A 27,446-nucleotide genomic window follows, 5' to 3' on the forward strand; every position below is an offset into this window, starting at 1 on the left:
ATCAGGTTTAAATCGGGCGGCGGTTGGGCGGCGGGAACAGACTCGTTGTTTTTTCGGAGCGGAGTTTAAACAAAAAGCAGCAAACAGGTGAAAACCGGCCGGAAACTCTGCCTTTTCGCGGTGTTATTTATTGTATCGCTTCCTCCGGCAGCTCTTTGTACTTTCTCCGCGTGAAAAAAGTTGTCCCTTTGCGTGTGTTTGACCCTTGACCCTTGACCCTCTGGTTCTTGGCCACTGACCCCCCCCATGACCCTATTAACCTCCATAGGGTCATCCCTCAGCCTCTCCCTTCAGCTCAAACCCTCCAATATCCTTGTGAACCTTCCCCCCCCCCCCGTCACCATGAACCTGTACCTCTAGAGTCATAGAGATGGACAGCACAGAAACAGACCCTTCGGTCCAACCTGTCCGTACTAGCCCAGATATCCCAACCCCAGTCTAGTCCCACCTGACCGCCCCTGCGCCCATATCCCTCCAAACCCTTCCTATTCCAATGTCCTGTCCAGCCACGACATGACCCTCCCAACTCCCTGTACTCAATACTCTGACCGATAAAGGAAAGCATTACAAACTCTTTCACTATCCTATCGACCTGCGACTCCACTTAAAGGAGCTATGAGCCTGCGCTCCAAGGTCTCTTTGTTCAGCAGCACTCCCCAGGACCTTACCATTAAGTGGATAAGTCCTGCTCAGATTTGACTTTCCCAAAATGCAGCCCCTCACATTGATCTGAATTAAACTCCATCTGCCCCTTCTCAGCCCATTGGCCCATCTGGTCCAGATCCTGTTATGATCTGAGGGAACCCTCTTCGCTGTCCACTACACCACCAACTTTGGGGTCATCCCCAAACTTACTAACTGTACCTCTTATGCTCTCATTCAAATCCTTTATGTAAATGACAAAAAGTAGAGGGCCCAGCACCGATCCTTGTGGCACTCCAATGGGCACAGGCCTCCAGTCTGGAAAACAACTCTCCACCACCACCCTCTGTCTTCTTCCTTCGAGTCGGTTCTGTATCCGAATGGATAGTTCTCCCTGTGTTCCAGGAGACCTAACCTTGCTAACCGGTCTCCCATGAGAAACCTTGTCGAACGCCTTACTGAAGTCCATATCGATCATATCTACTGCTCTGTCCTCATCAATCTTTGTTACTTCAAAAAACTCAATCGAGTTTGAGACGTGATTTCCCACGCACAAAGCCATGTTGACTATCCCGAATCGTCCTTGCCTTTCCAAATACATGTACGTCCTGTCCCTCGGGATTCTCTCTAATTTTGTCTTCCCTCACTGTGTCCTGAGGGAAAAGACCTTGACCCTTCACCTTATCCATGACCCTATACTCCTCTCGAAGGTTAGCCCTCAGCTTCTCCTAAAGCTCAAACCTTCCAACATCCTTGTTAATCTTTCCCTCTCTCACCTCAAACCTATACCCCTCTAGTCTTGGCTTCCCCTCACCGTACCCTGGGCAATAGTGCTTGACTGTTCACCCTATACATGACCCCTGTGACCTTTATAAATCTCTATACGGTCACCCTGCAGCCTCTTTACCTCTGGGAAAACAGGTTGCCATCCCAGCCTCTTCCATACCTCAAACCCTAACAGCATCCTTGTAAGTCTTTACTGTACCCTTTCCAAGTTTAGCAATCTCCTTTCTGGAGCAGGGAGACCAGAATCGAACACCGCATTTAAAATGCGGCCTGATTGTAAGACGTTGGAGCAGAAATTAGGCCGTTCGGCCCATCGAATCTGCTGCGTCAGTTGATCGTGGCTGATGGTCTTTCGACCCCATTTTCCTGCTTTATCTCTGTAACCTTTGATCCCCTTTGGCAATCGAGAACTTGTCTATCACTGATTTAAATGTGCCCGATGACCTGGCCTCCCCAGCCTTCTGTGGCAATGAATTCCATAGATTTCCCCACTCTCTGGCTGGAAGAAGTTTCTCCTTATCTCAGTTCGACAGGCTCTTCCCTTTACTCTAAGGCTGTGCCCTTGGGTCCCAGTCTCTCCTGCCAACGGAAACGTCTCCCCGACATCCGCTCTGTCCAGTTTGGTCAGTATTCTGTAAGTTTCAATCCGATTCCCCTTCCCCCTTCTAAAACCGATATCCCAGTGTACAGCTGTGACGTGACCTCCCACCTTCTATACTCCATATCCTGCCCAATAAAGGCAGGTTGGCCAAACTCTGCCTTTGCTATCCGATCTTACTGCGACTCTACTTTCAAGGAACAATGAACCTGCACCCCAAGGCCTCTAGTTTGGTAACACTCCCAGGACGTCACCATTGAGTACGTAAGTCATGCCCTGGTTTGCCTTTCCAAAAATGCAACATCTTACACTTATCTAGATTAAACTCCATCTGCCAATCTGTTCGAGGTCGTGTTGTTCTTCGTTGTTCACTACGCCACCAATTTTGATGCAATGAACAGGAGACCATGACCCCTGGACTAAATGCACTGACCCGTAAAGGCAAGTGTACTAAATGCTGCCTTCACCCCACCCTGTGTACCTGTGACCCTGCTTTTAAGGCTCTACCAACCCGCACCCCATCAAGGACGTCTTTGACCGAGTGTGACATCAAGGAGCCTGGTCAAAACTGGAATCAATGGGGATGGAGAACTTCCCTGGCACATAGGAGGCCAGTTGTGGTTGTTGGTCAGTCCTCTCCATTCCAGGACCTGCCTGGAGCACCTCCTGAGGATCAGGCCCTGGAGCCAACCGGCTTCAGCTGCTTTATCGCTGACCTTCTCTCTTCTGTAAGGTCAGAAGTGGGAACGTTGGCCAATGAGTGCACGATGTTCAGCAGCATCACAACTTCTTAGGTACTGAAGCAGTCTGGAAGCAGCGAGACCTGGATTCTGGTCAGGCTTGGGCTGACAAGTGCCAGGCAATGACTCTCCTATTGGAGACAATCTAACCACTGCCTTGGGACTTTCGCTGGTGTTGCTATCATAGAATCCCCTGCGACCAACATCCTGGGGGTTACCTTTTATCAGAAACTGAACTGGACTCTCCATCTGCAGACTGCGGTTACTCGAACAGATCAGAAACTGGGAATCCTACAGCAGGTAATTCGGCTCCTGACTTCCCCAAAGCCTGTCTAATGTTTACAAGGCACAAGGTGGGAGTGTGATCGAATACTGTCCACTTGTCTGGATGGACACAGCTCCAACACTTGAGGCTTGACCCCCATCCTGAACAAAGTAACTTGACTGGTGTCACATCCACACTCTCCACTACCAGCAGCAGTGTGTATCATCTACACGGTGCACTGCAGGAGTTTGCCAAAGCTCCTCCGCCAACACCTTCCAAACCTGTGGCCCCTTCCATCGAGAAGGACAAGGGCTGCAGATACATGGGAACTCCAGCCCCTGCGAGTTCCCCTCCGTGCCCCTCCCCATCGTGATTTGGAATACATCGCCGTTCCTTCAGTGGTGTTGGGTCAAAATCCTAGCAATCCTTCCCCCAGGGCATTGTGGGTTTACCTACAGCACATGGACTGCAGCGGTTCAAAGAGGTAGCTGCCCACCATCTTCTCGAGGGGTGATGAGAGATGGTTGGTAAATGCTGGGTCAGCCAGTGAGACCCACATCCGACAAGCTCTCCCTCAGCAGTAATGACCCTGTTATTATTAACTGTTTTTTTTATCTTGTTCTCTTTTTCTCCATCCAGTGCAGTTGACAATGTCTAACCTACCTCCTGCGGATGTACAGCCCTTTAGGAAGATGGCCAGTTCCCATAACCGTCGCCAGGTGCGGGTGGTGGTTCGGCTCCGACCCTACCGGTCCACAGAGGATGACCAGCAGCAGGGCCCCTGTGTGCATGGCCTGGACACCCGCTCGCTGGAGCTTGTGAAGTGGAGGAGTCAGGCAGAGTCCATGCAGTACAAGTGAGTGTCCGACAGGTGCCCCTACACTGACTGACCCATGCCCACCATCCCACCACCTCCTAGCTGGGACTGATGTGGCTGGAAGGTCAGAACAGAGATCCACGTTAACACTCAGCAGTGATAACCCCCCCCCCCCCGCCTCGTCACCATCCTGAGATGGCCAAAGGATACAGTGGGATAGAGAGAAATCGATAGGTGGATAGGGTGGAGACTTGGCAGATGAAATTTAATCCTGAAACAACTGGTCACTCTGGGCTGGGCTGTGGGGGCTTGGGAAAACGTTCCTGTGGAGAGAGATTGGGACATGCTGTTGGTATCACTCTGCGTTGCAAGCCAGCAGACTCATCCCTTCGCTTCTGTCCAGAGAGTGTCGGCCTGGAAGTGACGTTTGTCAGAAAGGTATGCCGGAATAGCTGCAGAGTTGATCGAGAGGAAGTTGTTATTTAAGAGCTGGCTTCTGGCTGGGGCTCATCAGTTCCCCATCCACTAGCATTTTGACCTTAACATGCTCTTTCTTCCTTTTGCTTGTGCATTTTAGGATTTGGTTCAATGTTTGGTAATCCGCCTGTTCAGAGGTGCTCATAAAAGTTTCTGGGACAAGTGGGATTTGAACCCAGGCCTCTTGGTCCTGAAGGAGGGCAGAGCAGTGGACGTGATCTATATGGACGTCAGTAAGGTGTTTCCCATGGTTCCCCGTGGGAGACTGGTTAGCAAGGTTCGATTCCCTGGAATACAGGGAGAACTATCCATTTGGATCCAGAACTGGCTCGAAGGCAGAAGGCAGAGGGTGGTGTTGGAGGGTTGTTTTTCAGACTGGAGGCCTGTGACCAGTGGAGTGCCAGAAGGATCGGTGCTGGGCCCTCTACTTTTCATCATTTATAGAGAAATGGTTTGGATGTGAACGTAGGAGGTCTAGTTAGATGATGACACCAAAATTGGAGGTGTAGTGGACAGTGAAGAAGGTTACCTCAGATTACAATGGGATCTTGATCCGCTGGGCCAATGGGCTGAGGAGGGGCAGATGGAGTTTAATTTAGGTAAAATGTGAGGTGCTGCATTTTGGGAAAGCAAATCTTTGCAGGATTTGTACGCTTAATGGTAAGGCCTGAGGGTGTTGTAGAACAGAGACCTTGGAGTGCAGGTTCATAGCTCCTTGAAAGTGGATAGGATAGTGAAGAAGGTGTTTGGAGTGCTTTCCTTTGTTGGGCAGAGTGTTAAGTACAGGAGTTGGGAGGTCATGTTACAGCTGGGCCGGACATTGGTTCGGCCACTGTTGGAATATTGCGTGTGATTCTGGTCCCCTTCCTATCAGAAAAATGTTGGGCAAGTTGAAAGGGTTCAAAAAGACTTAAAAGGATGTTGCCAGGGGTTGGAGGGTGTGAGCTATAGGGAGAGGCTGAACAGGCTGGGGCTGTTTTCCCTGGAGCGTCAGAGGCTGAGGGTTGACCTTAGAGGTTTATAAAATCATGAGGGGTGTGGATAGGGGAAATAGACAGTCTTTTCCCTGGGGTGGGGGAGTCCAGAACTAGAGGGCACAGGTTTAGGGTGAGAGGGGAAAGATATAAAAGGGATCTAAGGGGCAACTGTTTCACCCAGAGGGTGGTACGTGTATAGAATGAGCTGCCTGAGAAAGTGGTGGAGGCTGGTACGATTGGAACATTTAAAAGGCATCTGGCTGGGTATATGAAAAGGAAGGGTTTGGAGGGATGTGGGCCTAGTGCTGGCAAATGGGACTAGATCAGGTTAGGATATTTGATCGGCATGGTCGGGTTGGACCGAAGGGTCTGTTTCTGTGCTGTACATCTCTCTGACTCTAAGTAGGGATATTACTAGTAATCAAAACCCTGAGGAGCTCTTGTTAGAATGTGACGGTGCCTTGTGTGTGGTTGGAGGGGAAGGGTTTCTCCGTTTCCTTTTTTAATATTTGGGAGAAAAAGTGCTGGCTTCCTTTTTGGAGTCTAACGACATATCTGCAGGTTGTGGGAGGTTGTACTCTCCCTTCCTTCATATTCTTAAGGAATCACTTCAGCCGCAGATACCTGATCTTTGAGCATCCGGTGTAGAGGAAGCGAGGCTTTGTAGGGCTTCCTCATGGAGGTAAGTAGCAAGCTCACCTCTTCACGTTTATATCAGCACCTGGGTGTCCACGTGATGACAACGGAGGTGTTTGTGAGCACCAGTAACATTTCACTTGTCTGATTTAACCTGCTGAGCTGGACAGCTGTAGCAAATTACATTTGGAAACAGTGATGGCTTTTTGCAAAAAGAAGTTGTAAAAGTGTTCATGATTGTCCTGAATTTGTCCTGAGCCTTTCTGAAGTTCTTCAGCTGCACATTGTTTTCCCTGTCCGACGTTATCTTCATTCCGTTTGTGTCGTTAGTCTTTGGTTTTGGTTCATGTTGCAATTACCCCAATGGGCAGTTGTTGGTTTTAGTTTGGTGAATTTAAAGACATGGAGTTGGATTCCTCTGCACTCCGGAGTTTGCCTCTGGACAGGGAAAGGTGGGATTTTGGTGATTGTGCTAAACCCTCGATTTACAATAAACCCCTTGTAAATCACACAGATGTTTACTGCCTAATTCAACATCGACATATCAGTCTGTGAAACAGCTGGACCCCTCACCTTGATCAGAGAGTCCCTCAATCTGTTCTGTGTGTCTCCAACGTAGCTCCTGGAGTCTGACCCTACCATTCAGGAGAAAACATTCCCAGTTTTTCTCTGGAAGAGGGGGTGAAGGGTGAAAGGTTCAGCAAACTATCCACCTCCAGCGTACAAATTTTCAAGGACTCTGTTTCCACTGCCTTGCAAGGGAGAGTTTGAAATCATTGCGGGGCTGAGAGCACATTTCAGTGTACTAAACCTGACCTCTTCCTGTCTCTCAGCTTCGATGCTTTTTATGGTGATGACACGTCACAGCTGGAGATCTATGTGAATTCGGTGAAACCGATCCTATCCCATGTCCTGAATGGACAGAATGCCAGTGTCTTTGCCTATGGCCCTACAGGAGCAGGTGAGTGAGTGAGTGACTGTCCACTGTCCTACCTCTTTCCTAAGTGACCAGCCTCCTCAGAGCCGACAGCCTTAAGACCTGTCCTTGAACATTGAGACTAAAATGTAATGTTGAATTGTCAAACACACTTGCTGCACACCAGAAAATAGACAGGCAGGGAGGTTAAGGCCATGAAGGACATCAGTGAATCTGTGTAAACAGGACACAAAGCTGTTCCTTTGTGAAATTAGTAACTGTTTGATTCTGGCCTCGAAACACAACTCTGTATCAATTAACTTCTCTCCTGAATTATTATTGTCCTTCACTGTTATCTGTCTAGTTAAGAACATGCAGTGTTTTTGTAAACCTTCTTTGTATAAAGGAAGCCTGTTTGTGACCGTTCAGCACAGTACCCTGTCAGGGCTCTCGAAGAGCTGATCTCCTCTCCTGGGTTATTACAACCTAGTTAGTTTAGCTTCTAGGTATCAGTGTTCTGTTAAACTGGTAAATTGAGGGGTTAAACTAAACTGTCTGTAAGAGGTATTTCTATTCCAGACTACCAAAGGGTACGATCTCTGGGCCGAATCGAGAGAGGCTTACAGGTTGAGTCCACAAGGGATTCCCTGGGCCATCTCTGATCTGTCCATTATCCCCCCTCCTAGAACATCGAACAGTACAGCACAGAACAGGCCATTCAGCCCACTTTGTGCTGACCACTGATCCTCATGTATGTACCCTTAAATTTCTGTGACCATATGCATGTCCAGGAGTCTCTTGAGTGTCCCCAATGACCTTTGTCTCCACAACTGCTGCTGGTAACACATTCCATGCTCTCAACTGTGTAAAGAACCCGCCTCTGACATCCCCTCTAACTTTCCTCCAACCAGCTTAAAGCTATGACCCCTCGTGTTAGTCATTTCTGCCCTGGGAAATAGTCTCTGGCTATTGACTCTATCTATGCCTCTCATTATCTTGTATCCATCAGTTAGGTCCCCTCTTCTCCTATGAAAAAGGTCTGAGCTCAGTCAACCTCTCTTCATAAGATAAGCCCTTCAGTCCAGGCAGCATCCTGGTAAACCTTCTCTGAACCCTCTCCAAAGCATCCACATCTTTCCTATAATAGGGCGACCAGAACTGGACGCAGTATTCCAAGTGCAGTCTAACCAATGTTTTATAGAGCTGCAACAAGATCTCATGACTCTTAAACTCAATCCCCCTGTTAATGGAAGCCAAAACACCATATGCTTTCTTAACAACCCTGTCCACTTGGGTGGCCATTTTAAGGGATCTATGTACCTGCACCCCAAGATCCCTCTGTTCCTCCACACCGCCAAGAATCCTATCCTTAATCCTGTACTCAGCTTTCAAATTCGACCTTCCAAAATGCATCACCTCGCATTTATCCAGGTTGAACTCTATCTGCCACCTCTCAGCCCATCTCTGCATCCTGTCAATGTCCTGCTGCAGCCTACAACAGCCCTTTATACTGTCAATGACACCTCCAACCTTTGTGTCATCTGCAAACTTGCTGACCCATCCTTCAATCCCCTCATCCAAGTCATTAATAAAAATTACAAACAATAGAGGCCCAAGGACAGAGCCCTGTGAAACACCACTCGCCACAGACTTCCAGGCAGAATATTTTCCTTTCTACTACCACTCGCTGTCTTCTGTTGGCCAGCCAATTCTGTATCCAGACAGCTAAGTTCCCCTGTATCCCATTCCTCCTGACCTTCTGAATGAGTCTACCATGGGGAACCTTATCAAATGCCTTGCTGAAGTCCATATACACCACATCCACAGCTCGATCCTCAACTTTTCTAGTCACATCCTCAAAGATCTCTAAGGTTTGTGAGGCATGACCTGCCCCTCACAAAGCCGTGTTGACTGAATTTAATCAATCCATGGTCTTCCAGATGGTCATAAATCCTATCCCTCAGAATCCTTTCTAACACCTTGCAGACGACAGACGTGAGACTTACTGGTCTGTAATTGCCAGGGATTTCCCTATTTCCTTTCTTGAAGAGAGGAATTACATTTGTCTCTCTCCAGTCCTCAGGTATGACTCCAGTGGAGAGCGAGGATGCAAAGATCTTCGCAAGTGGCGAAGCAATTGCATTTCTCATTTCCCAAAGCAGCCGAGGACAAATCTGGTCCGGGCCTAGCGACTTGTTAATCTTAATGTTTGACAAAATTTTCAGCACATCAGCTTCCTCTATATCTATCCATTCCAGCATGCACACCTGCTCTTCAAAGGTTTCATTCACTACAAAGTTCGTTTCTTTCGTAAAGACAGAAGCAAAAAACTCATTTAGGGCTTCCCCTACCTCCTCAGACTCCACACACAAGTTCCCTATGCTATCCCTGATCGGCCCTACTCTTTCTTTGACCATTTTCCTATTCCTCACATAAGTGTAAAATGCCTTTGTGTTCTCCCTAGTCCGTTCTGCCAAGCCTTTCTCGTGCCCCCTCCTGGCTCTCCTCAGACCATTTTTGAGCTCCTTCCTCACCTGCCTGTAATCCTTTAGAGCTGAACTTGACCCTAGCTTCCTCCACCTTATGTACGCTACCTTTTTCCTTTTGACGAGAAGCTCCACCGCTCTCGTCATCCAAGGTTCCTTTATCTTGCCACTTCTTGCCTGTCTCAGAGGGACATATTTATTCATCACTTGCAACAACTGTTCCTTAAACAGTCTCCACATGTCTATAGTGCCTTTACCATGGAACAATTGCTCCCAATCCATGCTTCCTAACTCATGTCTAATCGCATCATAGTTTCCTCTTTCCCAATTAAATATCCTCCCATTTTGCCTAATTCTCTCCTTCTCCATAGCTGTGTAGAATGTGAGTCAGCTGTGGTCACTATCACCAAAATGCTCTCCCACCACAGGATCTGATACCTGCCCCAGCTCGTTTCCGAGTACCAAGTCTAGAATGGCCTCTCCCCTTGTCGGCCTGTCAACGTACTGAGTTAGGAAACCCTCCTGAACACACCTTACAAAAACAGCTCCATTCAAATCTTCTGCTCGAAGGAGGTTCCAATCAATATTGGGAAAGTTAAGGTCACCCATTACAACAATCCTACTACGTCCACACTTTTCCAAAATCTGCCGAGCTATGCTTTCTTCCATCTCCCTGCTGCTATTGGGGGGCCTGTAGTAAACCCCTAATGAGGTGACTGCTCCCTTGCTGTTCCTAATATCCACCCATACTGACTCGGCAGACAGATCTTCCTCGACAATGGAAGCTTCTGTAGCTGTGATCCCCTCTCTGATTAGCAGTGCTACACCCCCTCCTCTTTTTTTTTCCCTCCCTATTCTTTTTAAATGTTCTAAACCCTGGAACATCCAGAAACCATTCCTGCCCCTGAGAAACCCATGTCTGTTATGTCCGCAACATCATAGCACCAGGTACTGATCCATGCTCTAAGCTCATCACTTTTATTCCTGATAGTCCTTGCGCTAAAGCAGACACACTTTAACTGATCCCTTGGTTCCTTCCCAGGAAGATCCTTCCCACTGGCTGGTCTACCTCTTGCTATTCCCTCATCTCCATCAACACTCTCTCCTCAGGTATACAGCTCAGGTTCCCACCCCCCTGCCATACTAGTTTAAACCCTCCTGAACTACTGGGGCAAACCTTCCACCCAGGACATTGGTCCCCTTCCAGTTCAGATGCAACCCGTCCTTCTTGTCCAGGTCCCACCTTCCCCAGAAGGCATCCCAATTATCTACATATCTGAAGCCCTCCCTCCTACACCAGCTGCGTAGCCACGTATTAAGCTGCACCTGCTCCCTGTTCCTCGCCTCGCTATCTCATGGCACCGGTAGTAAACTAGAGAACACTACTCTTTGTCCTGCTTTGCAGCTTCCATCCTAACTCCCTGAAATCACTTTTTATATCCTCGATCCTTTTCCTGGCTATATCATTAGTGCCAATATGTAACATGATTTCTGGCTGTTCACCCTCCCCTTTTAGAACCTTATACACCCGATTGGAGACGTCCCGGACCCTGGCACCAGGGAGACAACATACCTTCCGGGAATCCTGATCCTGACCACAAAATCACCTGTCGATTCCCCTAACTATCGAGTCCCCTACCACGAGTACTTTTCTATTCTACCCCCCTTCCCTTCTTTGCCACAGTGTCAGGCTCAGTGCCAGAGAACTGACTGCTATGGCTTTCCTCTGGTAGGTCATCCCCCCAGGGAGTATCCAAAACGGTGTACTTATTGATGAGGGGAATGTCCACAGGGGATCTCTGAACTGTCCGTCTGTCCCCTTTCCTCCCCCTGACTGTAACCCATTTATCCTTGTCCTGAGCCTTAGGAGTGACCAACTCCCGGTAACTCCTCTCAATTATCCCCTCAGCCTCCCGAATGATCCGTAGTTCATCCAGCTCCAGCTCCAATTCCCTAACACGGTTTCCAAGGAGCTGGAGTTGGGTGTACATCCCACAGATGTAGCCAGTGGAGACGTGTGCCCTGTCTCCCACCTGCCACATTCTGCAGGAGGAGCAAGCAACTGCCCCAGCATTCATACCCGACCTATCTGAACACCCCCACTCAGTACTAAAGTAGAAAGCTTCGTTCAAGTTGCTATAAAATTAATAACAAACTTGTATTCTCCTGTCTTTATTTGTTTTTCTCCTTGATAGGTAAGACCCACACCATGCTGGGCAGTGCTGAGCAGCCCGGAGTAGTCCCTCGTTCTCTGCTGGACATATTCCTCATGGTACGGGAGCAGAGTGACCAGCTGTGTGGACCTTCCTGGAGATTTAATGTGACCATGTCCTACTTGGAGATCTACCAGGAGAAGGTGAGTCGTCTTTGCTGTCCTGGTTAGGTTGGGAAGAGGGACATTAATTCAGAGATGCAGGTTCAAATCCTACCTCCGGCACTGGGGGATTCTACTTAGATTAGATTAGATTAGATTAGATTACTTACAGTGTGGAAACAGGCCCTTCGGCCCAACAAGTCCACACCGCCCCGCCGAAGCGTAACCCACCCATACCCCTACATCTACATTTACCCCTTACCTAACACTACGGGCAATTTAGCATGGCCAATTCACCTGACCTGCACATCTTTGGACTGTGGGAGGAAACCGGAGCACCCGGAGGAAACCCACGCAGACACGGGGAGAACGTGCAAACTCCACACAGTCAGTCGCCTGAGGCGGGAATTGAACCCGGGTCTCAGGCGCTGTGAGGCAGCAGTGCTAACCACTGGGCCAAAATGACAAATCCAAGAAATAAAATAATAATGGTGACCACAAAACCGGTACCAATTGTCATAAAGAGCCAGCAGCCCTGGGAGCACAGTGTGCCGTGCTTTCTCCTGCATCCTGCCCGTGTGGTGAACAGCTCCAGTTTATGGATGTGTGGTCCTTCTCCTATCTCGGTGGTGTTCAATTCCTGCGATACACACACGCACATGCACTCTCGAGCACACACATGCTCTCAAACACACACATGCACGGATGTGCACACACCTTGTACACTCCCACCCCCTCGTATCCCACAGTTCCCTTGCGCACTCCCAGCAGCCTTTTGGAGGATGGTAACATTGCCAATGTCTCTCAGGTGTTGGATCTACTGGAGACCACGCACCAAGACTTATTGATTCGAGAGGACCAAGACAAGAACATCTTCATCCCCGACCTGACAGAGCAGCGCATCACCAGCTTCATGGAGTTTGAGCAGTTCTTTCTGCCAGCCACACAAAGACGGACCACAGCCAGCACCAAGTTGAATTGTCGATCCAGTCGCAGTCACTCTGTGCTCCTGATTAAGGTACAGCTAAGACAGGGCAGCCCATTGCTGCTGTCAGGTCCCTTTGTAGCTCTTTCTGGTGCCTGGTTCAGGAAGCTCAGCCACTACTCTTGCTCTGATCGAATACTGGTTCTGTTGTAGGTGACGAAGTTACAGCAAGAGGCACCATTCCGACAGCTAACAGGGAAACTCTACCTCATTGACCTGGCAGGATCTGAGGATAATCGCAGGACTGGGAATGAAGGTCTCCGGTATGTTCGCTGCCATATTTGCCACTTTGTCAAGACCTGGTTCGGGCACCTGCCCAGTAACCTTCAAATAAACAAATTAGTACTTTAATGATTTAAAAACCAGCCCCCAGACTGTTATTCTGTTGTAATATAGGATAAACAGATTGTGTACATTTTTGAACATTTGACACTACATGTGTAACATATAGCTAACATCCATGATTAACATTGGGCAAACAGCTTAGCTCCTGCTCTTCACTGACAGCTAGCTTCACCAAGCCAGTACTACCCCTGGACTTTCTCATCTTTGAGCTTGTTCCTTCTGCATTAAGCCAATTCTCCTTTTGAGGTTTTCAGTCCTCACTCTCCCAGTTAATCTGAAAAACTGATGCTCTCTGACTTCTTCACTTACAGGTAGCATTCTTCCCATCTCCCGGCACCTTTACTGACTCCATTCTTAAGCTGCCTACTAATTCCTAAACTTCTCCCTGAATTCTGACAGTGTCGAGCCGTGCACGTGCTCTTGAGACTTCTCCACAGGAACAGTGTAGTTCAGCTGCCTTTCCAGCTGTGCAGTGGACACCTGAGATAGACTCTCCTTCGGTTTTTCTCTTACATCCTCACTTGCTGCCTGTATCCTTTTGAATTCATCTTTGGTGTCTTCCTCCCCCTCAAATGGGCCTGAGTGACCAATCGACACCCTCACGAAAAGCCCTGCCCTTATTTCTGAATGCTTCCTCAAACTCAGGTTTGTAACTGTCAGCTACATGTATGTTGGTATCAGATTGCTGCTTTATAATAAAGTGAAGGGTATAAAAGGAGGATTTGATCAGCTTGTGGATTTGCTTGGGACATGTTGATGTGATCGCTGTGTCATGATGCTGCTTTACTGTATTCCTCAGGCTAAAGGAGAGTGGGGCCATTAACAACTCGCTGTTTGTGTTGAGTAAAGTGGTGGATGCACTGAACCAGGGCTTGCGCAGGATTCCCTACAGGGACAGCAAGCTAACGCGTCTGCTGCAGGTAAAACTCACCCCCTAAACCAGTTACACTCCTCGGGCAGGATCTCTGTGGGAAGGTTCCTGTAGCAGTAGGAGGCACAGTTCTGTGATTGTAGGTGGACAGGGATGTAGTTGATTCCGAGACTAGGCCCCTGAACTTAAATAGAGGAAACGATGATGGCATGAGCTAGCGATGACAGTTTGGGGAACATGAAGTAGATAATGGCGAACATTTTCAAATGTAAAATGGGGGAAATGGTCACCCTTGTTCATTGGTCTTGGGCAATGAAATGACAAACGTGAAAGATAGTCCAACCGTGGCTAATCAGGGGAATTACATCCAAGGAGGGGGGCGTACAAATTGGCTCAAGTAAGTATCAGACCTGAAGACTGGGAGCAGGTTAGATTTCTGCAAAGCAGGGTGAAGGAATTGATTAACCGATGAGATTAAGCTTGTGGGGAACACGGAAACTGGTTGTAAAAGCTGTGCAAAGAAAGGTTTAGTGACGGCCAGTGTAGTCCCTTTGAGTCAGACGGCAATTAACGAGGAAGAAAGATGACGGACCGATTAAATACATAATGCACAAAGACACAACTTGCTGGAGAAGCTGTACAAGTCGGGCAGCATTTGTGGAGAGTGAACAGGGGGTTAACATCGAGTCCAGTATCCCTTCTTCAGAAGTGCTAGCAGGTAGGTAAATGATACCAGGGAGTGGGGTAGGAAGGAGTGAGCAGATAGGTGGAGACAGAGCAACAAGTGGCTAGACAAAGGGATTGTTGGGAAGACAGGGAAGTGAAGAAGGAGGATGGGTAATAATGGGGATGGAGTGGATGAAAATGGGGTGACTGTCTGCTGGAGGGTGGCCATTGGGGTGAGTGGCTGGGTCATAGACATGCTCTGAAATAGTCAACCTCGCTGAAGGTTCTCCGGTCGCCAGGTAAAAGGGAAGTTGGTGTTCTTCAACTTGCATCGAGTCTGACTGCAGTGCTGCAATATGCTGGAGACTGAAACATTGGCCAGGAGACACTGGTGTGTCGAACTGGACTGGCAAGCAACTCCAAATGTAGTTGTTTTTATGGACAGAACATGGGTGTTTTACAAGGCAGTCACCAGTCGGTGTTTGGGGACACCAATGTAGAGCAGACTGTGTTGTAAGCAGCAAATACAGTAGACCAGGTTCGACAAAGTGCTGGGAAATTACTCTTCACCTGGAAGGTGTGTCTGAGACCATGGGTAATGAGGGAGGGAGGGAGCAAGTAAAACTGGCAAGGGTTGCACCTCCTGCAGTAGTATGGGAAGGTGTTGGTCATGTAGGGGACAGTCCCTGTGGAATGCTGACCAGGGAGATGGCAAGAGGTGGGGGAAATGGCAGCTTTTGTTCCTTTGGGACACAGAGCCTGGTGGAGTAGAAAGTGAGGGTTTGGGAAATGGGGAACAACCAGGGGGTAAGGGCAGACTTATGGGAAATGGATCAGACATGGCCAATATGGTTGAGGAGAAAGGTGGACATTTGAGTCCCACTGCAGAATGTAGTACCATCGATACAGTGGGAGTTGATGGGTTTGTCATGGATATCACCGCCTGGTTCATTTAGCCTCAGCTCTGCAGCCAATATCTGGGTTTGTTTCAGATCTTCAGCATTCACAGCTCTTCATTTAAATCTGCATTTTGGTTCTGCCTTCACAAAGGAAGGCCGAAATCATGTCCCGAAAATGTTGGGGAGGGCGAGGTCAAGTGAGAGGGAGGGACGGAGGGAAATCTGTGTTAGTACGGCAATGGGTGTTGGGGAAATTGGGGTTAAAGGCCAATAAAATACCCAGGGCCTGATCGTCTACAAGCCGGCACTGAGTTGTCAGACCCTTCTGTCCGCCTCCTCCATGCTGATCACGTTTACCAATCTGCCTGTGCCTTGTCCATGTCTCTCTACCTTTCCCATTCACGTACCTGTCTAAATGTCTCTGAAATATTGTAACTGTGTCTGCATTCACCACTGCCTCTCTCAGTTCATTCCATATCCACACCGCTCTCTGTGGAGTTACTCCGACCAAAGTGAATCACCTCACACTTGTCCGCATTGAACTCTATTTGCCACCTCTCAGCCCAGCTCTGCAGCTTATCGGTGTGTCTCTGTAACCTACGACATCCTTCGTCACTATCCACGACTCCACTGACCTTTGTGTCACCTGCACATTTACTAACCCACCCTTCTATCCCCTCATCCAGGTCATTTATAAAAATGACAAACAGCAGTGGACCCAACACCGACCCTTGTGGTACACCACTGGTAACTGGACTCCAGGATGAACATTTCCCATCAATCACCACCCTCTGTCTTCTTTCAGCAAGCCGATTACTGATCCAAACTGCTATATCTCCCACAATCCCATTCCTCCACATTTTGTACGATAGCCTGCTGTGAGGAACCTTATCGAATGCCTGGCTGAAATCGTACACCACGTCAACCGGTTTACTCTCATCCACCTGTTTGGTCACCTTCTCCAAGAACTCAATAAGGTTTGAGGCACGACCTACCCTTCACAAAACCGTGCTGATGATCCCTAATCAAATTCATCTTTTCGAGATCATGATAAATCCTATCACTTGTAACCTTTTCCATCACTTTACCAACAACTGAAGGAAGGCTCATTGGTCTATCATTACCAGAGTTGTCTCTACTCCCCTTCTTGAACAGGGGAACCACACTTGCTATCCTCCAGTCTTGTGGCACTATTCCTGTAGACAATGACGATTTAAAGATCAATGCCAAAGGCTCGGCAATCTCCTCCCTGGCTTCCCAGAGGATCCTAGGATAGATCCCATCTGGCCCAGGGGACTTATCCTGCAGAGTGTGAAAAATGATTTCTAATACCACTTCCTTGTGAACCTCGATCCCACCTAGTCTAGTAGCCTGTATCTCCGTATTCTCCTCAATAACATTGTTGTTTTCTAGAGTGAATACTGTCAAAAAATATTCACTTAGTGCTTCCCCTATCTCCTCTGACTCCACACACAACTTCCCATTACTATCCCTGATTGGCCCTAATCTAACACTCGTAATTCTTTTCATTCCTTAAAAAGCTATAGAAAGCCTTTGGGTTTATCCTGATCCTATCCGCCAACGTCTCTTGTCTCCTCCTGACTCTTCTGACCTCTCTCTTTAGGTCTTTCCTGCCTACCTTGTAACCCTCAAGTGCCCTAACTGAGCCTTCACATCTCATCCTAACGTAAGCTGTCGCCTTCCTCTTGACCAGAGATTCCACTTCCTTTGTTAACCACAGCTCCTGCGCTCTACAGCTTCCTCCCTGCCTGACAGGTACATACTTACCTGAGACACCCCTTTTCCTTGAATAAGCTCCACATTTCTAATGTGCCTATCCCCTGCAGTTTCCTTCCCCATCCTATGCTTCCTAAATCTTGCCTAATCGCATCGTAATTGCCTTTTTCCCCCAACTGTAACTCTATCCCTTTCTATCACTAAAGTAAACATAACAGAATTGTGGTCGCTATCACCAAAGTGCTCACCTCCTTCCAAGTCTAATAGCTGGCCGGGCTAATTACCCAGTACCAAATCTAATGTGGCTTCACCCCTTGTTGGGCTGTTTACATACTGTCAGGAAGGCCTCCTGCACACACTGGACAAAAACTGACTCCTCTATAGTCGCTCTCGCTCTCTCATTGACAATATACAGAAAACGCCCAACAGGGTGACTTCTCCTTTCCTGTTTCGACTTCAGTGGACAAGTCCCCAAACATCCTTCCTGCAACTATATTACTGTCCTTGACCAACAATGCCACACCTCCCCCTCGTTTACCATCTTCTCTGTTCTTACTGAAACAGCCGTTCCTGTCCCAGCCAAATGCTGCCTTCACTCTCTACTTATGATGCTGCTTCCAAGAAATTACTACCTGGATTCCTAGGTGTCTTTGTTCATCAACACTTCCTGTTATCTGTGTAAGCCCTGCCCTGATTTACCTTGCATAACTGCGATAGCTCACATTTATCGAAGTTTAACTCTGTCTGCCTCTCCTTGGCCCATTGGCCTAGCTGAGAAAGATCCCATTGTACTCCTGGATAACCTTCACTGTCCACTATACCCTCCATCTTGGTATCTCCTGCAAAAATATGAACCGTGTCTCCTGTATTCTCATCAAAATCATTTTTCGACATGAGAGAGCAGTGGATCCAGAACTGATTCCTGTGTTCACTGGCCTCCAGTCCCCAAAAAATCCCCTTGGCCGCCACTCTGTCTCCTACCGTCAACCAATGTTGTCCCCAGGTGATCATCATCCAAGATGATATTGACTCTGGACTAGTTCCCACAGACTGGAGGGGGAGCTTCTGACCAGTCCGCCTGATGTCAGAAGTGGGGAAAATATGACAGTCATTGGAGAAGACTGAATAGAGGATCAGGAAACAGTGAGAGGACTGGACAGTGTCGGTATGGCTTTACAAAAGGGAAATGACTCTTGCCAAGGAGAATGTAGATCATGACAGTGCAGTCCACTCCCTCAGCCCCTCGATGTTGTGCTGACCCTGTGGAACCCATCTGAAGCCTGTCAATCTTCCACTCTTCCACTTTAATCCATATGTTTTATCCAATGACTGTTTAAATGTCCTTGAAGTCGGTGAGTCTCCGACTGCAGTCTACTAGGATTTGTCAAGGACCTGACTAGTCGCGTAGATAAAAGGGAGGGGGGAAAGGAGAAGGTGGCAGTGAATGTGCTTCACTAGGGCTTTGAGAAAGCTTTCTCTAAAAGGGGGTGATGAAGGTGTAAACTGGCTGGTTCAGCCCTGCAGTGTTTGGGTTGAAGTGTCATTCTGTCCCTCCCTGATCTTACTATTTCACACATCGGCTTTGTTTCCAATGCTGTGTTTGGTTTTGTGGTAGGATTCTCTGGGAGGCACGGCCCACAGTGTAATGATAACTAACATCGCTCCAGAATACAAGTACTACTATGACACGCTCACCGCTCTCAACTTTGCTGCCAAATCCAAGCTGGTGGTCAACCGTCCTTTCCCACAGGAAACCATACAGCCTAACGGTAAGTGTGGTTACAACTGGAAACCTCTGTGGGGGAGGGAACCTGACATTCCCTGTGAAGTGACGGTGTTCCCCAGGGGAGTGGCCACCCGTAGCGTGGCAGTGACACACAGCCTCTGCCTTTTTAAATCTTCTGCCATTTGTTGTTCTTTCAGGCATTTGCCCTTCAAAGCGTTCCCGTGAAGGATCATCTTCAAGTTGGCAACATCCAGCCAAGAGAACAAAATCCGAGTCCGAAGATGCTGATTGCTCAGAGGAGCTGGCTCTTAGGTGAGGGGAGGACACTCTGCCTGACTCAGTGTTACAGACCCTCCAACAAATGGAGGTTCTTACAAGTTCCCCAGATGAGCTGGGGGGACCGTAGGGCAGTGAGCAAAACTGGAGTGAGCAGCTTTCAGGTGAGATGAACAAATAGCAGCTGGGATAGATACTGTTCAGTGTAGCCATGAGCACAACTCCTGAAGGGGGGGGGTGTCTGGTGCAATGGTTAAGGAGGTCATCAAGGCTGCTCTAATGGTGGTGCTACCTAGAGAAAGGTGGAGAGCTTTCCAAAGAGACTTACCAGGACGATGGAAGGTTTGAGTTTGAAATAGAGGCTGAGACCGTTTTATTTTCACCAGCGTGTGGGAGGTTGAGAGGTGACCTGATAGAGGTTTATAAAACAATGAGGAGGGATTGATCGAGTTAACGATAGTTGTCTCTTCCCGAAGATGGAGGATTTCAAAACGAGGTGGCACATTTTTAAGGTGAGATTTATAGAAGGTATGAGGGGCAATTATTTTACATGGAGGGTGGTTTGCTTGTGGAATGAACTTTAGGAAATGGTGGGTTTGGGGTACAGTTCCAATGTGTAAAAGACACTTGGATAAGTATGTGAATAGGAAAAGTTTGGGATATGGGCCAGGAGCGGGCAGGTGGGACTAGTTTAGTTTGGGATGATGTTTGACACGGACTGGCTGAACCAAAGGGTCTGTTTCCCTGCTGGATGACTCTGTCTCTATGTAACCATAGAGTGTGACAGAAGCTCATTTGGTTCATTGAGATCCTGGAGAGAAGGTCATCTGCCTTCCTTACCCAGTTTGGCCTACACGTGACCCTGCACAAATGGCTACGAGGGGATTCATGGGGAGTTAAATCTTCCGATTAGATTGGGGAAGGTGGGCACAGGAGTTAGAGAGCAGGGGGAGGGATTTGAAGGCACAGTCTCACTGCTTACACCTTCTGATCCAGCCCCCTCCTGAAGCCGGGAGAATATGACCCAGAGGCCTTTGACTCGGATGTGTTGGAACGAATTTCCAATCTGGAAAAGATGCTGCGGAAAGAGGGCAAACCTGGTCTTCCATTACTGGGAACACCCAAAGAGGAACGTCTCCAACTCCTAAAAAAACTGGAGGAAAGTAGGCTTCAGATAGAGGTAAGGTTCCTTACGCTCGGCTCGGTGCACCCAGACCCAGGAGGGGAGGGGATAAACAGCCTGAGGTGCTAGGGTAAATGTGTCTCATGATGGAGCCTGGTTTCAGTGCAGGGCCCCTGCAGGATAAGGGACAGGACGGGGTTAGTGGTGTTAAATGTTCCGAGCATCATTATATTATAGACAGAGGTGAAATGTCAGTGTGTGTGGGAGAGTCTGTCTGTGAAATGTCCATGCCCACTGTCCTTGTGTTGAAATAGAGACTGGAGCAGAGACAGAAGCAGCTGGAGCAAGTGATCGTCTCCCAAGAAACAGCAGCGAGACAAGCTCCGAGGAAGGAGATATTGTTGAACAGCAGTCATCCTGGAGCTCTGTGCAGAGGCTCAGTGGCCAAGCGGAGACAGCAGGCGATAGTGACACCGCTGCAGTGTAAGTGAGGTGTTCTGTTGGTGGGGACATGTTACCTGGGAGTGTGGACACCCCCTGGAGGGGGAGAGAAAGACAGCTGGGTCATGGCCAGATCTGACTCTGTCAATCTTCCCCCACTGTGTGTGTGTGTCTCTCTCCCAGGTCTGACTGTGTTCTCCCTGTTGTTCCAGGTCTGGATAACGGTCAGTTACTCAAAACTGGTGACATGCTGGTGCTGAAGAGGAAAGAGAAACTGGATAACAAGGTGTGTGTTCCCACCCAGAGCATGTACTGGAGGCTGCAGGAACAGAGTGGGGGCTTGTCCCCTCCACAGAAACTCCAACTGGGTACAGACCCAGCACGACAGGATCTCCCTGTGTGAACTAGCTGGGATTACTGTTCATGGTCACCCTTGTAGAGATTAGTGTGAGCTGTCAGCCCTGCTGGAATCTGTCCTGTGCATTACTGATTCTGCAAGGTAACCTTTACTGTCTGATCCCAATGGGGTCTGGCTCCTGCCTACTGCCATTCTCCAGCCTTTGACCTGTAGTCACACAGGTTATGGCAGCTGTGGTACATATCCTAACACCTTTTTTGAAATGAGCTCTGAATCCATTTCCTTACACAACCCTTTCAGGCCCAACCTGCCATAGCAATTGGGGATTGGCCATAAATGCCAGCCTCCTCTACGATGCCCACAGCCTGTCCACAAATGTTTGTAAGAGAGTCTCTGTAATCTGGTCATTAACACCGGCCCCTTCTCATCCCCACTATCCAGGTCTTTCAGTTCAATCCAATCTCCCCTCGGCTATCTCTGTTCAACAATTGGAATGAGGAACTTGGGAACAGAAGTAAAGTGTACGAGTCATCGAGCCGCTGCAGTGATCATTCCAGTTGTTGGATTGTATTTCTTGTCACATGTACCAGAGTGGGCGATTGAATACTGCGGTGTCTATACCTACCCTACGCCACGCCACGCCACACCAACCAGCGAGCTTACGTTGGTGAATAGAGCTCCACTGTGAACTCCCTACTTGTACAATCTATGCCAGCACTGATTAAATTCACGGCCCCTGCCCCATATTAACCTGTCTTACTGCCTTCAGGGGCCTTTGGGCAAGCACCCCAAGTTCCTCCAGTTCCTCTGAGCTTCCTCCTGTCTTGTCATTCACTGAGTACTCTCTGGTCTTGTCTCTTCTTCCAAAGGGCATCATCTCCCACTTACACGGTTAAATTCCACCCGACCACTTTTATATCCCCTGCAAACCTTCCTTATTGTTATCAGCCCATCTTCCTGTCATCCACAAACTAACCATCTTCCCCATTGTTTCTCCGTTATCACAAACACTGACCCCTGGGGTGTACCATTGGGCACTGCTCTCTCTCCCTCTCCAACCGGTTCCTGCTCAGAGTCTGCGAGCAAGTTACAGGTACAAGTCGAACAGCCATAAGCCACATTTCATGTGAGCGAGATCACCCTTAACCTCTTCATGACTGCAGTAATGATACTGTGGACAGCATCAAAACCCCGGCATTCTAGAAAGCAGACCAGCCCCTCTCCTGGTGCCTGTTTAATGATCGGGGGGGGGTGCTCTGAATCCACAGTCAAGAAGGGGAGCTCAAACGTACCCTGTCAGATTGTTCACTCAACTCCTTCCTCTCAGTGACAGTCTGGCCACGTTTAATCATTGTCCCAGGTTTAGTCCTGTCATCCCACCCACCCCCAGTGTAGAGGGGGGGCAAGGGGAGAAAGGTGATGAACATTCTGGTAACGTGTGAGCTGGTCGGTTTGTTTTTCCCAGGAGTGCAGCAGTGACTTGGAGAATGAGTATGAGCTGACCGTGGATCATGAACTGACTCAGAGACGCAAGGATTACATCCTGAACATCCTCAACACTGGAGACCTGGAGCAGCTGAAGACCCTGCATAGGGTGGGGGACAAGACTGCCAAGGTTATCATGGGCTGGAGGGAAAACAATGGACCTTTCGGTCAGGTACCTCCTCTCCCACAGCCCCTCCTGTTCAGGAAGGGATTCCCCACAGCCAGCTCCCTAGGGTTGGAGGGGTGGGTAATAAACTCCCCCAGAGCTAGTCATTGTTCTCCAGTCACCCTGTGAGAGAGGGGGGGGGTGCGTGTAAATCCAGAGTCTCTGCTTGTGATCACTATCCACGGGTTAGACTGAGAGAATCAACCAAGGATAACTGAATCAGTCAAACCAGGGTGGTACACTGACTCTGGGGTTAGCACTGCGACCTGACAGCACTAGGGATCCAGGTTCAATTCCAGCCTCAGGTGACCGTCCGTCTGTCTGGAGTTTGCACATTCTCCCTGTGTCTGTGGGTTTCCTGCAAGTGCTCCAGTTTCCTCCTAAGATGTGCAAGTTGGGTGAATTGGCCGTGCTAAATTACCCACCGTGTTTGGGGTTGGGTGAATTGGCCGTGCTAAATTACCCACCGTGTTTGGGGTTGGGTGAATTGGCCGTGCTAAATTACCCACCGTGTTTGGGGTTGGGTGAATTGGCCGTGCTAAATTACCCACCGTGTTTGGGGTTGGGTGAATTGGCCGTGCTAAATTACCCACCGTGTTTGGGGTTGGGTGAATTGGCCGTGCTAAATTACCCACCGTGTTTGGGGTTGGGTGAATTGGCCGTGCTAAATTACCCACCGTGTTTGGGGTTGGGTGAATTGGCCGTGCTAAATTACCCACCGTGTTTGGGGTTGGGTGAATTGGCCGTGCTAAATTACCCACCGTGTTTGGGGTTGGGTGAATTGGCCGTGCTAAATTACCCACCGTGTTTGGGGTTGGGTGAATTGGCCGTGCTAAATTACCCACCGTGTTTGGGGTTGGGTGAATTGGCCGTGCTAAATTACCCACCGTGTTCGGGGTTGGGTGAATTGGCCGTGCTAAATTACCCACCGTGTTCGGGGTTGGGTGAATTGGCCGTGCTAAATTACCCACCGTGTTCGGGGTTGGGTGAATTGGCCGTGCTAAATTACCCACCGTGTTCGGGGTTGGGTGAATTGGCCGTGCTAAATTACCCACCGTGTTCGGGGTTGGGTGAATTGGCCGTGCTAAATTACCCACCGTGTTCGGGGTTGGGTGAATTGGCCGTGCTAAATTACCCACCGTGTTCGGGGTTGGGTGAATTGGCCGTGCTAAATTACCCACCGTGTTCGGGGTTGGGTGAATTGGCCGTGCTAAATTACCCACCGTGTTTGGGGTTGGGTGAATTGGCCGTGCTAAATTACCCACCGTGTTTGGGGTTGGGTGAATTGGCCGTGCTAAATTACCCACCGTGTTTGGGGTTGGGTGAATTGGCCGTGCTAAATTACCCACCGTGTTTGGGGTTGGGTGAATTGGCCGTGCTAAATTACCCACCGTGTTCGGGGTTGGGTGAATTGGCTGTGCTAAATTACACAGTGTTCGGGGTTGGGTGAATTGGCCGTGCTAAATTACCCACCGCATGGTTGGGCCCTTTTGCCCATTGAGCCCACTCCAGCATTTGGTTGTGGGTTGACGTTTCTCCATCTCATTCTCCTGCCTCCTTCCCACAACCTTTGACCTCCTTCCCAGTCCCCTTCCTCAAGGGACTCCTCTTTACTCCGAGACTGTGCCCTCATCCTTCCTGGTTGAGAAACCTTCTCCACGTCCAGTCTATCCATCTCCCAGTATTCTGCAAGGTTCAGGAAGCGTTCTGCCTCCTCCTTCTATACGATCCACTGAGTCCCCAACCGCTCCTCCCGTGACCAAGCTCTTCATCCCTGGGATTGTTTGTTCTTCTAAACCTCCTCTGGACCCCTCCAATACCAACACCTCCATCCTCTGATACAGCTCCCAGTATTCCAAATGCAGTCTGACCAGAGTGTTCAACATACTCAGCAGTATATCTTGTTCTTGTATTTGAGCTGCTCTGTAATGAATGTGAACATTGTATTTGCCTTCCTAACTATCAACCTGAAGAGAATCCTGAACGAGGACTCCCTTTCCCCAGTTAGGAAACAGTCCACACCTCTTCCTACCAAACTGTATAATTAAAGCATTTTGCTGCAATACATTTCACCCACCACCTCTTTGTCCACGTGGGCTTAGCATGTCCAAGTCCTTCTGCTGCCTTCCTCCCTCCCTCCCCCCCCCCCCCCCCCCCCCCAGCTCCAGACTTCACAACAATGCCGGTCGTTCCTCTGTCAGATGTTCATGTATAACATCAATAGGTTTGGTCCCAACGTGGGTCTCTGTCGAGCTCCAGTCGTCACCAGCTGCCATCCTGAAATAGACCCACCTGTCCCAGATGTTTGCCTTCTGCCAGTCAGCCAATCCTCTATCTCCTAACACCATGGGCTCATATCCTATGGAGCAGCTGCCTGGGTGGTACCTTGTCAAAGGCTTTCTGGAAGTCCCAAATCCTCACCATATCTTTGTTCCCTTCACTACTTCACCCAGCTTCATTTTCCCTCTTAACTTCCCCACACATCTATATGTTTTGGAAACTGTGTGTGTTTCAGTACAACACCCTCAGTCCTCTGACTGCTGTCCTTCTCCGAGTTGTCCCCATATCTGCTGTACCTGAAGTTTGACTCTTGATCCTTTTTCCATACTCTGACCTATTACTTGTTAATGCAAACGTGACTCTCTGCTGAGCCCTCTCCCACTTTCCCCCTTTCTATAATGCTCCTTGTAACTGGACTCTACACTCTGCAGCTACTGACTTCATTCTCAATGAGGCTCCTTAAGCCACACCTTCCACATCCATCCAGAAGGACAAGGGTGGCAGACACATAGGAACGCCACCCTGTGCAAGTTCCCCTCTGCCCCTCTCTCCTTCCTGACACCATTTCTTCAGTGTCACTGGGTCAAACTCCTGGCACTTTCTTCCTCAAGGACATTGTGGGTCAATCCATGTGGCACGATTGCAGCGGTTCAAGAGGGCAGCTCCCCACCACCTTCTGAAGGAGCAAATTGGAACCGGCAATAAATGCTGGGCCCAGCCAGTGACCTCCAGGTCCTCATTCCTAATAATGAGAGAAGAGCAAGAAAAGGGAAAAAGAGAGGTGGAAATCAGCCAGCTAATGACTGAGTGGGACAAGTGCCAGGTAAAACGTGCCGTTTATGCTCCACACGGAGCAGTTTAACCCGAGTCGATGCTGTGTTCTTTCAGATCGAGGACCTGGAGAAGACTGGGATGTCATTGAGAACTCTGTCCACTTTCATGAGGGTAAGAATCTGAGACGGTGTGTGGGGCCTGATGCTGACTTTGTATAAACACTGACTCAACAGTTGCAGCGTGATTTGATGTGGATTTGCCAGTGCCGGTGTTGGACTGGGATGGACAAAGTCAGAAATCACGTGACACCCGGTTGTAAATCCAACCGGTTTATTTGAAATCCAAGCTTTTGGAGTGGTGCCCCATCATCAGGTGTACTGTCTTCAGCTTGAGATTTCAAATGATCCTGTTGGACTGTGACTTGGTATTGTGTGACTTCTGACAGTGTGAGTTCGACACATTGAGTGAGCAGACGCAGTAGGATGTGGATAAATGTGATCAATACCTGTACAGCAATAAATTGGGAAGGGGGGTGTGGGGGGTCTGTACATTGCTCGCTGAGAGGAAGCTTGCAGGCCTTCAAACGGAGAGGAGTCTTCAAATCCAGGAGCCCAGACAATGATACTGACTGCACCTGGAATATAGTGTCTGGTTTTTGGTCTCCTGATCTGAGGATAGCTATGGAGGGAGTGCAGCAAACCTTTACTGGACTGATTCTTGGGATGGGGGGGACTGACATTTGAGAAGAGATTAGATTGGTTAGGGTTAACATTTGTTGGCATTTTAGGAGGGGATGTGGTACGATGCTATAAAATTCAAACAGGACTCGAGAGGGTAAACACAGGACCTTCCCGATCAGCAATCTGAAACCAGAGGTCATTGTGTTAACGATTGGAAATGAGGAGAAACTTCTTTCCCCAGAAAGTGGTGAGCCTGTGGAATCCTGTCCCAGGAACCTGCAGAGGTGACACTATGGAATGTTTGAACAAGGAGGAATTATTCCTGTGGAGCTCTTGGTGCTGGGGGGGCGGGGGAGGAATGTTGAGAAAGCAGGAACAGAGATGGATGGTCAGACATCTTCATATTGAAGGGCTGAATAGCCGACTCCTATACTGTTCCTATTGAGGTGACCCCCACCCTACTGAAGAGACAGTGCTGAATAACAATTCTTGTATTGTCCATTCCCTAGGCCAACATGGTGAGCTGTATGGTGAAGTGAATACCTGGCGTTGGTGAAGGATCACACCATCTTTCCAAGCTGTCTTAACGTCAATTCTCCTGCTCTTCGGCTGCTGCCTGATCTGTGCTTTTCCAGCACCACACTTGACTCCGATCTCCAGTCCTTGTTTTTTTTTCCCCTCCACCTGCACGGTCTGCTTTGTACGGGGTGATACGGAATCATCAGACTGATAGAGAATGAGCCTGACAGGGCCCTGTTGTTACTTTGCTGTCTAAACCTTCCTCCTGGCCATTAGCGATCAGTGTTACAGAGCTGGCTTCTCCTTTTTTTATTTGTTATTGTTCATGTTTATGATTAAAATATGAATCTTGTCAGAATGGAATGCAGCTGAGAATGTATATTTCCATCTCGGCTCACATGTCACTACTATTGTATTTTTAACCATTTGTTTCTTGTCTTTTAATAAAGGATTTTTCTCCA

General features: G+C 48.8%; 1 protein-coding gene across 6 annotated transcripts; it reads left to right on the forward strand.

The window, feature by feature from the left end:
• On the forward strand, positions 1–27,446 carry kif22 (kinesin family member 22). 6 transcript variants are annotated; one of them, XM_072567532.1, is made up of 15 exons: positions 1–87; positions 3,671–3,887; positions 6,772–6,899; positions 11,536–11,696; positions 12,463–12,672; positions 12,793–12,902; positions 13,784–13,904; positions 18,773–18,926; positions 19,081–19,195; positions 20,156–20,339; positions 20,597–20,765; positions 20,936–21,009; positions 22,547–22,738; positions 25,901–25,957; positions 26,976–27,446. In XM_072567532.1, the coding sequence occupies exons 2-15, from the start codon at positions 3,682–3,684 to the stop codon at positions 27,003–27,005; spliced, it is 1,911 nt and encodes a 636-aa protein (XP_072423633.1). In that variant the 5' UTR covers positions 1–87; positions 3,671–3,681; the 3' UTR covers positions 27,006–27,446. The 6 variants fall into 6 exon arrangements, with proteins under 6 accessions (XP_072423633.1, XP_072423636.1, XP_072423637.1 ...); XM_072567535.1 differs by having other exon boundaries at positions 22,547–22,696; XM_072567536.1 differs by having other exon boundaries at positions 22,547–22,675.

The sequence above is a fragment of the Chiloscyllium punctatum genome, unplaced genomic scaffold (genome assembly GCF_047496795.1).
Source record: "Chiloscyllium punctatum isolate Juve2018m unplaced genomic scaffold, sChiPun1.3 scaffold_463, whole genome shotgun sequence".
Classification (NCBI taxonomy): Eukaryota; Metazoa; Chordata; class Chondrichthyes; order Orectolobiformes; family Hemiscylliidae; genus Chiloscyllium; species Chiloscyllium punctatum.